General features: G+C 48.8%; 1 protein-coding gene across 1 annotated transcript in view; it reads left to right on the top strand.

Annotated features, from left to right (window-relative positions):
• Positions 1 to 12,847, top strand: part of SLC28A3 (solute carrier family 28 member 3) — an 86,756-nt gene that overhangs the window by 49,000 nt on the left and 24,909 nt on the right. Inside the window, exons 3-6 of the mRNA XM_017350819.3 lie at positions 3,558 to 3,656; positions 7,570 to 7,664; positions 9,721 to 9,812; positions 11,548 to 11,737. Coding sequence (XP_017206308.3) covers positions 3,558 to 3,656; positions 7,570 to 7,664; positions 9,721 to 9,812; positions 11,548 to 11,737 — 476 coding nt within the window. The remainder of the gene's footprint in view (positions 1 to 3,557; positions 3,657 to 7,569; positions 7,665 to 9,720; positions 9,813 to 11,547; positions 11,738 to 12,847) is intronic.

Below are 12,847 nucleotides of genomic sequence, written 5' to 3'. Positions count from 1 at the left end.
CAAGAGGTTCTCTCCTCCCCTTTCAGGCTACTACAGGTGAAGAATAAAACCTACACCCATGAGGGAGACCCAGATGGAGTTCCAGGCTCCGGGCTTCAATCTGGCTCAGCCCTGGCCATTGCAGCCATTTGGGGAGTGAACCAGCGATGGAAGATCTCCCCCCACACACACACCTCCTATGCTTCTCTTTCACTCTGCCTTTCAGATCAATCAATCATTTAAAAACTCACAGCTGGAGCTGGCACAGCGGCTCACTAGGCTAATCCTCCACCTAGCGGTGCTGGCACACCGGGTTCTAGTCCCGGTTGGGGCGCCAGATTCTGTCCCGGTTGCCCCTCTTCCAGCCCAGCTCTCTGCTGTGGCCTGGGAAGGCAGTGGAGGATGGCCCAAGTGCTAGGGTCCTGCACCCCATGGGAGACCAGGATAAGCACCTGGCTCTTGCCTTCGGATCAGCGCGGTGCGCCGGCCGCAGCATGCTGGCCGCAGCGGCCATTGGAGGGTGAACCAATGGCAAAGGAAGACCTTTCTCTCTGTCTCTCTCTCACTGTTCACTCTGCCTGTCAAAAAAAAAAAAAAAAAAAAAAAAAAAACTAAAAAAAAAAAAAAAACCTCATAGCTGGTAGCCTCTAAGCTCTGTAATCTGAACAGAGTATATTGTGGCCAAGTCAGCTAATTGTCTCCGATAGCTATGGTTCACCATTTTCCTGTAGAACCATGACTTAGAATTTCAGCAGGACCTACCACTGCAGAGAAGAAAAAGGTGTCCAGGTCCCCCCTCTCTGCCCCTGTCTTGGTTGTGATTAGGTTCTGCCAGTGTGATCGAAGCTGTGTGCAATCTCTAGGCCTCAAGTAGGAAATCTGGTATTTCTTGTGGACCCCTTTCAGAAAATGTAAAATACGTAAAACCAGGGTGTGTGTTTAGCCTTGTGGTTAAGATGCCCGTGTTCCATGTAGGGGAACCTGGGTGGGATACCCGGCTCCCACTACCAACTCCAGCTTCCTACCAACACAGGCCCTGGGAGAGGCAGCACTTGGTGGTTCAAGTAGTTGAGCTCCTGCCATCCGTGTGGGAGACCCTGATGGAGTTCCTGTCCTGTCCCAGTACCGTTCACTGCATGCGTTTGGGGAGTGAACCAGCAGATAGGAGCTCTCTCCTTGTCTGCTTCTCAGATAAACAGCTGTTTTACAGTGGTTTACTGTAAAATACGAGTACATAATTCCCACCACTTCCCCACCTGTTCAGTAGAGCGATGGGCTTTGCCATGGTTGTCGGCATGAGGAGATTTGCGAAATACCTGGAGTCAAACAATGGACTAAGAAGTCATTATAGCCACCAGGTATGGTCCCAGGACTTCAACCGGAAAGGAAGCAGGAAAACAGGTGTCATACTGATTATTTTTCAGGTCCTATTCAAGGCGCACAATAACTCTATTATTTCTGATGGAAACTCTCAAGGGCAGGCATTGATCTTGCTGAAAATACTGAAAGGCCAAGGCATCTCCTCTGCTGGGGGCAGAACGAGCACATTATCCTGCGAAAACTGCATTCCTGCATTCCGAGGTGCCCTGATACCATAACCCTCTCTCCCCAAAACACACACACCCCCCTCCACTTTCATTAACTGCTAAGAGGCGGGAGCCTGCCTTGTGTCGCACTAGTTAGTTTCAGGTCCAGCCACCAGATGGCAGTAGCGGCCAGCATCAGGAAGCTGAGAAACCAGAAAATGTCAGGATTCTGAAAGAGGGACCTCAGGCCCAGCCCTTCGGTGCTCCGAGTTGTTTTTCCGGCAACCCGCGCTCGGTTTTATTTTTAACTTGATGTTATGGAAAATGTCAGCATGCATCAAAGAGAGGGAACAGCAAAATGAGCCCCTAAGTGCCCATCAGCCACCTTCAGCCATGAGCAATTTGTCTTCCGTACTCTATACCAAGTACCTAGAGGCCCTGGAGGGCCTGTACTAATGCAACCGTAAGATCACCATGGTTCACGGGGCTGGAGCTGTGGCATAGTGGTTAAAGCTGCCGCCTGCAGTGCCGGCATCCCATATGGGCGCTAGTTCCAGTCCTAGCTGCCCTTCTTCCAGTCCAGCTCTCTGCTGTGGCCTGGGAAAGCAGTGGAGGATGGCCCAAGTGCTTGGGCCCCTGCACCAGCGTAGGAGACCCGGTAGAAGCTCCTGGCTCCTGGCTTTGGATCAGCACAGCTCCAGCCATTGCAGCCAATTGGGGAGTGAACCAGCAGATGGAAGACCTCTCTCTGTGTGTAATTCTGCCTATCAAATAAATAAATAATCTTTTTAAAAAATAACCTTAACTTAAGGTTCCTTAACAACAAATAATTGTTAGTGTCTGCTTTGTGCAAAAGAAAAAATTAAGGCAATGTAATATAGCAACGGTTCTAACATGAGAAGGAAGAATGACAGCGCATCTTGTGGGTACATCATGAGCGTGCTGTAAGATCGTATTGACATTAACACCCTTGTGCTTTAATAAGTGAAAAACTGTGACCATCATAAGCTGGAATTGCATAGTTCTACATTCTTGGGGCCAGCCAGAAATCTAACGTTAAAACCAAACCCATGTACTTGGCTTTGTTTCAAAGACAAGGTCACAGCTGTTGGGCTGGTAGGGGGAAGTTCCCAGTGCCTTCTACCAGCTGTTGCAAAGAAGGCGAGTTGGGACCTGCTGGAAGAAACACTGGACACCTCCAAAAAAAATAAATAAAGAGAGCCAGGTGTTTGTCACATCTGGCCACGGCAGCTGAGGGATTCGGACGGCCCCACTGGGAGCAGCCGGGTTCCTTAAAATCAAGATAGCCCCAAACAAGCAGGCGTGATTCTTACTTCGGATTTTCATCCCTACCAGCATTTGCTCTCAACTAAATGAAACACAGCTAAGAAAAATTCTCTGGCCAGTGGTTTAGTACACTTTTTAATTTTGCTGTTAAATTTACTTAAGAGAGAGAGAGATTCCATGCACTGGTTCACTCCCCCTGCAAATGGCCAACAGCAACCAGGGGAGTAAGCCAGGAGCTGTGGTACTCACTCTGGGTCTCCCATGTGGGAGAACCCAACCAGGCAAGCCAGCACCGCTGCCCCCCTCACTCACACACACACACACACACACACACAATGGCCATTTGCATTAGCAGGAAGCTGGAGTCAGGAGCTACAGCCAGGACTGAACCTAGGCACTCTGCTGTGAGACATCCAGCATATCCTAACTGCTAGGTTCAACACCCACCCCCGAACAACCTGTGTGATATGACAGCACGGGGAGGGACCGTCTGCCTCTGGTTCCATGTGAGTTCAAGCAGAGAGTCATCTGGCTTAGCCTAGGACAACTGTCCTCCTCCTCTTCCTCCAGTCTTTGCCATCAGAACAAAACAAAGGAAAAAAAAAAAAACAACAACCTCACGTTTCTGGATAAGTCTGGAATCAAATGCTTCGTTGCACACCTCATCTTGGGCCGCCTCAACCTTCAGAATTCTGGGCTTCATTCATTGGAGGATGTTTGCCTTTGACGTGTTTTTACAATCTGTACTTTTCTTTTTTCTATTAGATTGAAGACAATTTCCTGGAAAACCAGAACACGTCAGAAAACAACAGCTCCGTGAGGAATCGAGCTGCACAAAGTGGGGAGCAAGGGAACACCAAGCAGGTAGATCTGACGACGTAGCGTGAGGGATTCCCTGTGGCAGCCGCCGGGTGGCAGGCGCCTGGGAGCTGGGAGCTGTGAGGACAGGGTGGGGTGCTCAGCTGGCACTCCGAGGAATGAACTGAACAGCAGTTAAGGTGTGCTAGGCAGAATCAGGGAGAAAACACTGCCCAGACACTCACTGTGTTTCTGTACACCTCCAAGTCCCTAAAGAAACCATCTCACCCAGGCTCACTTTCTTTGAGTTTTCCTTTCATTTTTTTTGGAAGGTAGAGAGACGGACAAACAGAAACCTGCAACAGACAGACAGAAATTCCATCTCCTAGTTCCCTCCCCAAATATCTGCAGTGCCAGGCTGAAACTGGGAGGTTGGAACGCGGGTCAGGTCTTTTATGTGGGTGGCAGGGCCCCGAGTAGTTCAGCCCTCACTTGCTGCCTGCCGGAGTATGCATTAGCAGGAAGCTGGAACTGAGTGTGGAGCTGCGACCCAAATTCAGGAACTCCCATATGAGATGCAGGCAATCCAAGCAGCATTATTTTTTAAAGTCAGAGTTAGAGAGAGAAAGGGAGAGACACAGAGACAGATCTTCCATACACGGGTTCATTCTCCAAATGGCCACAACAGCTGGGACTGGGCCAGGCTGAAGCCAGGAGCCAGGAGTTTCATCCGGGTCTCCCATGTGGATGCAGGAGCCCAAACGCTTGGGCCGTCTTCCACTGGACCGGAAGTGGAGGAGCCCATATGGGATGCCAGTGCTGCGGCTTAGCCTGCTGCCGGCCCGTGCACCCTCTTGACTGCTGTGCCGAACACGCATCCCTCTTTCCCGGCTTTCTCTCCCTTCCCGCTGTTCCAGAGTCCAAGCCCCATTTCCAGGCAGAAGGCATTGGCTTCAGCAAGAGCAATCGATGTTTAAAGCAAATGAGGCAGACCAGAGGAAGGCTCTAAGATACAGTTCTTAGAGCCGGGTCCCTCATGCCCCACGAGTTCCTAATGACTCCCTAAGTTAAACGAGTTAGAGGAGTTCTTTATTTCACTTATATACCGAATTCTGGGTCAGTTTTTAAGGAAATCTTTCTGTTGCTAAAAGAGTGAAAAAGTGACCTGTGCAGCTCTGCCTGTAAAAAGGTCCTGGGTGCCTACACTTGGGCCATTTTGTAAGCTGTCTTCTCTTGAGAACCTCTGTAGGGTAGGAAATTTGGAAAATTACCCCCGCAGCAAAATTTGGAAGACCAGCAAAAGGGCTGTAACTTCAGATGAAATTCAATTTAAATTAAAAATTAATCTTAGTTTAAAATGTTAGTGCCTAACATCTTGGGGTTTAGTATTTTTTATACACGCATAGAGCCTACTTGTATATACTAATAATATATAGCACCTTATATGTTGATAATGCAATGCCTAGCATTTGGTATCTGTCTATTTCACTTAATAAGCCATAAAAAGCATTCATATCACTATTCTACATCAAAGGAAATAGGAAACAATGCTTGTGAACACATAATCATTTACGCACAGATGTTTCTAGTGGATTTATCCATAACCACCAAAACTTGGAAGCAGCTAAGGTATCTGCCAGTGGGTGAACAGCTAAATAAACTGAGATACATGCAGAGGTTGCAATCATTTTCAGCTCTGAAGAATGAACTATCATGCCATGAACAGATGCGGAGGAATCGTAAAGGCATATTACCGAGTGACGGCAGGCCAGTACCGTATGATACCCACACTACAACATTCTGGAAAGGGCAAACCTCTGAAGACAGTCAGAAGAAGAGGGGTTGCCAGGGGCCAGGGGGAGGCATGGATCAATAAATAGATTTTTGGGGCAACAAAGTCATTCTCTGTGACACTGCGATGGTAGATCCGTGTCGTTATCCAGTTGTCCACACTCACAAGCACCCAACATCCAGAATGAACCCAATGTGAACTGTGGACGTGGGGTGATAACGCAACTGTGGCTGTCGGTTTATCAGCTGTAACTAGTGCATCACTCTGGTATTAAGATATCAATCTTATATATATCTTATATATTAATATCTCTTAAGATATTAATAGTGGCAGAGACTTGTTGTATATGTGGGTACGGGGTATGCTTCAATTTTGTCTCAGCTTCAGTTTTGCTGTGTAAGTAACACTGCATGTTACCAAAAAAAAAAAAAAAAAAAAAAGAGTCTATTAAGAAATTCACAACAAACCAACATGTCCACAGTGCGCAGTAGGGGACAGGAACCTGATACCAGTGGGGGAGCTGCTGGCTTTTGCAGCACTGAGCTTTGGGTGACCTTGGCAGAGGCCATCTCCCGCAGCAGCTGCGGCACAGCGAGCTGAGAAGTGAGCAGATGTGAGAAGGAGTTCAGACAAAGCAAAGACAACTCCTCCCAGCTGCTCTGGCTGTGAAAGGCAGGCAGGAGCCCACGTCCCAAGACTGCAGCTGTTTGGAGTGGGGGTCTTGTTGCTTTGAAAATGTGAAAAGGCATTGGAAAAAAGAAAAGTATGGCTAGACATTCTACGGAGAGTAGGGAACTTGGGGTACTTTGAGCTGTTGAAAGTAATAATTGGGATCACAGTAATCAAGCATTTACCAAACATTGACGGTTGGTAGGCATTCAGTAGAATTAAATGAGTAGGATGCACTCACTGTTACCCTGTAACAACTGCAGGTTGTTTCCTCTTATCTTACTGGTCCCTAGGGTCCAGTTTAGAAAGTGCAAGATACCGGAGTCAGATTGTGCTAGAGTTAGGCAGTGGAGGATGACTTGTTCTTTGAGGATCCTTCCTGCTCAGCAACGCGCTAGTGATTTCTTTCTGTGATTTTTGTTAGGGTCAAGACAATCACCACGCTGGCCGCAGCTGGGAAGGAAACTGTTGCTTCCTTCCTCAGCGTTTGCTGCCCCTGGTGGCCGTAGCCAGAACTGCACATTGAGGCACTGAGCAGAGTGGAGAGAGAGAGGAAACCCTCCAGGCCGCCCTGGAAACAACACGGGCCGTGGAGATTCTGTTTTTTAAGATTCATTTATTTTATTTGAAAGTCAGAGTTACACAGAGAGGAGGAAAGACAGAGACAGAGAGAGAAAGAGAGGTCTTCCATCCGTTGGTTCACTCCCCAATTGGCCACGACAGCCAGAGCTGCGCCGATCCGAAGTGGGGAGCCAGGAGCTTCCTCCAGGTCTCCCACGTGGGTGCAGGGGCCCAAGGACTTGGGCCTTCTTTCACTGCTTTCCCAGGCCACAGCGGAGAGCTGGATCAGAAGTGGAGCGACCGAGACTCGAACCTGCACCCATATGGGATGCCAGCATGGCAGGTGGCGACCTTACCCACAACGCCCTGTCATGGAGATTTGAGAGGTCACACTGCAGCAATGAAGATTGCCTGTGAAAGATGACCCAGGTGCATAGGACACTTCTGACTTCTAGCAAAGGCTTGCCCAGTGACCCAATGAGGGAACTAGTCCCCCTTAGCCCAAGGATAGCCTGAAGGTGCAGAGAGCTAGTGTTCACATCTGCAGACCAGGCCTTGGGTGAGAACAAAATAAAACTGTTTGGTTGCAGTCTTGAAATTGGAACCGGCAGAGAACAGAGGGAGCGGTATGCAGCCCCCTTAGTTACATTTGCCTGAAACAGAGCTGGGTTTGACTGTCACAATGAGGAACAAGACCCAAAAGCAGATCCATAAGCCTGATCCCTCAAGAGAAGAAGAAAATACCAATGATTCCTTTGCAAGAAAGAGAGAGGAGTGATCCTGGACTTTTTTGTGATTATAAGGGGAAGGGTGAAGAATGTCTATGCAGTAGATAATTGGTAGCCATCTTTTCAGGTATTAATTTAAGCTCTGTGCCAGAAATCTGCATTTAAGGAGACAGGGTTCCATCATGCCAGGACACCCATTGTTGCTTGCTTTCTGATGGTTGATTTCCAGGGTGAAGAACAAGTCATTATTGAACAGGATCCTGCAAGAAACAAAGATGACGATGACGATGACAATGAGGTGGATGAAGAAATGCACACCAAAGGGTAGGGAAGTAGCCACGCCCACTTCCTGCTGGGGTTTAGCACTTTGCTTATCTGACATTTATTAGCCACGCCCACTTCCTGTTGGGGTTTAGCACTTGGCTTTCCCCTTTCTGATGTCTGAGGTTTATTCTGATTTAGTAAAGATTGCCACCACCATCCACACTCTGACACTCCACCCAAAGCCATTTTTTGGAAAAATTGATGGAGCTCTCGAATGAGCAGTGGGGTCATTTCAAGCTGCTCATGTCCTGGACACCCACTATCTCAGTTTAAATGTACCAGGATAGTCTTCTAATTAAAGGTGGAAATTACCAACTAATAGCTCCAAGTCTTACAAAAGTAGATAGATAATGCATCTTCTCCATGTCAGTCAGTAATAATCAATTCCTGAGGATGGAATCCACTCTAAATCCCAACAAACTATTCCTCTTACCTGTGGTATCCTGATAGCATTCCCTGTGCCTATGGCTCTGTAAGGTTGGGGCCCAGAAGAGTGAAGCTAAGAGAAGTGGCTTAGCCGAGTTCTGTCAGCTGGGTGGGAACAGAGCTGGCTCACAATGTCAGTCTCTGATTCTTAGTCCAGGATTGTCTGGGTACTCTTAACACTACAATATTTGTCCATTGTCTTCCTTTTTTAAATTTTATTCATTTATTTGAGAGGGAGAGAGGGAGAGCACGCACACACACCTATCCACTGGTTCCCTCTCCGAATGCCCACAACTTGGGTTGATCCAGTTCAAGTTACATACAAGGTTGTGTGTGTGTGTGTGTGTGTGTGTGTGTAATTTGTGGAAAACAGAATGAAAGACTAAATTTATTTTGGTGCAAAAGGTATTGAGATCTCTGCGTATGAGTGACTTCAAAAATCTCATAGATTCGAGTGGGCATTTGGCACAGCAGCTTAAGTCACTTCTCGGGATGCCCACATCTCATGTTAGAGAGGCTGGCTTGGGTCCTGGATTCAGATCCAGCTTCCTGCTGATGGCCACGCTAGGAGGCAGGAGCTGACCCAAGTGCCTGGGCCCCTGACACCCACATGGGAGACCTGGCTATAGCCTGGCTGCACTCTGGCTTTTGCAGACATTTGAGTAGTGAACCAGTAAGTGAGAAATCTCTTTTTGCCTGTCACTCTTCCTTTCCAATAAATGAAAATAAAAGTTTTTCTAATTGCTTAGAAAATGGAAACTGTGTAAAACTTTTAAGTTTTTTTTTTCCCACACCAAAATAAGCTCATCTTTTAATTCCATTTTTCCATGAACTTTTCGGAAAGAGTCGCGTATACCATCAGGAATATTTGGCACCTCAGAAGGCTGAGCTGAGTTTTGTTTTCCATGAATGAGCCTGTGGCCAAGGAGATTGGGGTATATTCTCTCGGGTGGTCAGAGGCCCGTAGGTGTCGTTAATGTTCCTGGGACGGATGACTCCATCACCAGGGAGATGAGAATCGATCCAGCTTGGAGACCCAGGGGCCCGCGTGTCGATTTGCAGCTACCTCACTTTCTGCAGAGTTGGGCTGCTCTAATGGACCACACGTCCTCCCTGCCATTAAAGAATCTGATGACGTCATCCCACAGGTGCCAGAAGTCCCTCGACATCCCTTGACCGCTGCACCGTGGCTGTATCTGCAGCCTCTCCACCATCAGCCATGTACCACCCTTCTCTTTCTCCCAATGGTCTCTGATTCTGAGCACGCATGGTCACGTGCCTCCCGTACTGTGAAAGGCTCACACGGTGATTCTGGTCGCTGTCACATGTGATCCACTTCCTACCCAGAAACAACCACCCTCGGTGACTGCCTTCCACTTCCGCTCCAGTATGTGCTCTCTGCCACTCCCTAATCCCTTGGGGCTTGGTACCCTCATTCAGTGAAGACTGATGCAAGCCGGGGTTGAGTTACGTCTGAAATGAAACCAATTTCCCATTTGGATTTTGTAAGACATGTGCCCCCTCCTAGATCTATCTGTTCATGCAACAAAGCTCAAACTGGCCTTAGTGTGCCAGTTATCCCATGTTCTTGGTGTTTACTTGTCTGTGCCATTTTGCTTTTGTGTTGCAGGTGCTTGGCAAGGAAGTATGATAGAGTCTGCGATTTTTGCAGGAAACACAAAACCACCCTTCGCTATATCATCTGGGGCATTTTATTAGCAGGTAAATACCAAGGCAGGGTGGGAAGGCCATTGTCTCTACTTTTTTAAGATTTGTTTTATTCATTTGCAAGGCAGAGTTTCAGGAAGGGACATGGGCGGTCTTCATCTGCTAGTTTACTCTCCAAATGGCTGCAATGGCTAAAGCTGAGCATATCAAAGCAAGGAGCCATGAAATTCACCCACGTCTCCCACATGGGTGCAGGGTCCCAAGCACTTGTGCCATCTTCCACTGCTTTCCCAGGTGCATTAGCAGGGAGCTGGATTAGAAGTGGAGTAGCCAGGACTTGAACCGGCGTCCATAGGGATTGCAACCCACCACAGCGCCTGCCGCAACCCCACTAACTGCTTTCTTTCAGAAACCTTGCCCCTTCCCTGGATCCCACAGACCTCTCCAGAGGAGTAGAGAAGTAAATCAAGGCACCGGCATCTTTGGTCTTGGGTGGGGTTGGGGGAGTGCGGCATAGAGGCCCATTTGGGAGGCCAGCAGCTACTTGTTTGAATCACTTACTGTTTGTAGTCGAGTCTGTTGCTATAACTGAATACCAAGGCTGGGAATTTTTGCAGAATAAAGGCTCCTTCCACTCACGGCTCTAGAAGCTAGGTGTCTGGTGAGGGCTTCCTGCTGCTTCAGAACACAGCAGGAGGCATCCCATGTGCACTCTGTCTCATCTCCATTCCTCTTATGATAGAGCCAATAATGTCACCTTCATGGCCTCGGCTAATCCTAATCCCCACCCCAAATCCTCACCTCCAAATATCAGTAAATAAGAATCAGGAGACTGAGTTCCAACACTGAACTTCATGGTGATGTTCTTTTTTCTTTTTTAAGATTTATTTATTTATTTATTTATAAGTCAGAATTACAGAGAGAGAGGGTGAGATAGAGATGGAGAGAGAGAGAGAGAGAGAGAGAGAGGTCTTCCATCCACTGGTTCACTCCCCAAATGGCCGCAACGGCCAGGGCCTGGCTGATCCAAAGCCAGAAGCCAGGAGCTTCTTCCAGGTCTCCTATGTGGCTGCAGGGGCCCAAGAACTTTTGTCATTTTCCACTGCTTTCCCAGGTGCATTAGCAGGGATCTGGATTGGAAGTGGAGCAGCCAGGACTCAAACCGGCGCTCATATGGGGTGCAGGCATTGCAGGCAGTGGCTTAACCCTCTGCAACCACAGCACCAGCCCCTGGGGTTATATTCTAACCATATCACTTGCCAAACAACCGCCTGGGAAACCACCCCAACCCCTTCCTTAGAGAGTCTGTGGCACACAGAGATTGTCGACAGGTCGCTACGTCACTGCTGAAGCTTAGGTCAAATCTAACCTCCAGTCCAGGAGGATCAATGCCTCTGGATCTGCGTTGGTCCCAGCTCTCATCAGGTCGTAGCTCACCTGCTGAGTCTCGCTGGGCAAGGGACAAGCTGATTCCTACCATGTGACAGGCCCATGATCGAGCGTCAAGATTCAAACAGGAGAGGATGCTGGATGCAAAGACTTCACCCTTTGTCCTCTTAGATTCATGATGGAAATCTTAGGGACTTGCTTTGAAAAAAAAAAGAAAGCCTTCGCAAACTCCTCACCCACTCCCACCCCCCACCCCCCATCAAAGAAAGCAAATAGTAAGCGCCCCATGTATTCAGAGTTTCCTTGATTAATCCTCTCCTTGCTGGAGTCAGACCAGGCTGGAGGCTGGGGTCCAGCTGGCGTGGGTGATGTTTCACGCCTGTGTCTGCCTCCTGCACAGGGTATCTGGTGCTGGTGACCACAGCCTGCGTGCTGAACTTCCACAGAGCCCTTCCTCTTTTTGTGATCACCGTGGCTGCCATCTTCTTTGTCATCTGGGACCGCCTGATGGTCAAATACGAACGTCGGATGGACGAGATCCTCTCTCCTGGGAGGAGGTTTCTGAACCGCCACTGGTTCTGGCTCAAGTGGTAACTGTACCACCTGGTTCTCTTACTGCCCCGGGGCGGGGGGGGTGTTCGTCTTCTCCCACACTGTTCCCAAAAGTGTGCCCTGAAATTGCTTCCTCGTTTATGGGACACTGAAGCTCAGGAGTCCGTTGGACAATGAAGAAAGCAAAGCCTCAATGAGAGGTGACGGGCTGCCATAATTTCAAGAGCTGCTTAATCAAATGTCCAAAAGACATTAGTAATCTTCCGTGTCCTCCATGACAGATGCTGGATCCATGTATCGGGAAGCAGTGGAGAGTACAGCACCGTGCAAGAATATGGGCAGAGCAGGCATGGGTTTGGCCGTCTGCTCATTTCTTTAGTCAGTTGTTCGATGGTCAATAGACTTTCTTTTGTATTTTATTTGGGAGACAGACAGACATACAGACACAGATATCTCCTATCTACTGTATCACTCTCCAGATACCTACAGAAGGCCAGGGCTGGGCCAGGCCGCAGTCAGGAGCTGGAAACTCAAGCCAGGTTTTCCACGAGTGACTGGGACGCCAGTGCTTGGGCCATCACCCCTGTCTCCCAGGGCCTGCACTGGCAGGAAGCTGGAATCAGGAGCCAGGACCCGGAATTAAACCCAGCCACTCTCGTGCGGGGGTCACAACCTCTAGGCTAAATGCCCTCTCCAAGGATATATTTTTAGTATTAGGACATCCTGTCCCACACAATAATGAAACCAGAACTTGGCCAAGTGTCCCGGCAGGGGCCTGCACAGCCCCATTCTCCCTCTAACCTGCTTCTAAAGCAGCCCCAAAGCCAGGAAGAGGTCAGGGCTGGGACAGTTCCGATCCAAGAGGCACCTTCCCAATCCGGGCACAAAGTTGGCCTCCTTGGGAATTCTTCAAGCCAACTCTCTCCTGTCGGATCCCACATCCAGATCCCATCTGCTACCTTCTCTCCCTCCACGTGATCCTACTGGGTGGGACTCTCCAGTGAGATGCTCATGGGATCTACTGAGAAACTTCCCACACTGTGGCCGAATAGACCAGGACTGTGCAATCCCAGTAGAGCATTCTTCCCAACTCTGCCATGCAAGCATGCCTACTAGACCCCAGGGGAGCTGCAAGCCAGCATAGATTC

Source organism: Oryctolagus cuniculus, chromosome 1 (genome assembly GCF_964237555.1).
Source record: "Oryctolagus cuniculus chromosome 1, mOryCun1.1, whole genome shotgun sequence".
In the NCBI taxonomy this organism is placed as follows: Eukaryota; Metazoa; Chordata; class Mammalia; order Lagomorpha; family Leporidae; genus Oryctolagus; species Oryctolagus cuniculus.
This window is presented reverse-complemented; position numbering and strand designations above follow the sequence as displayed.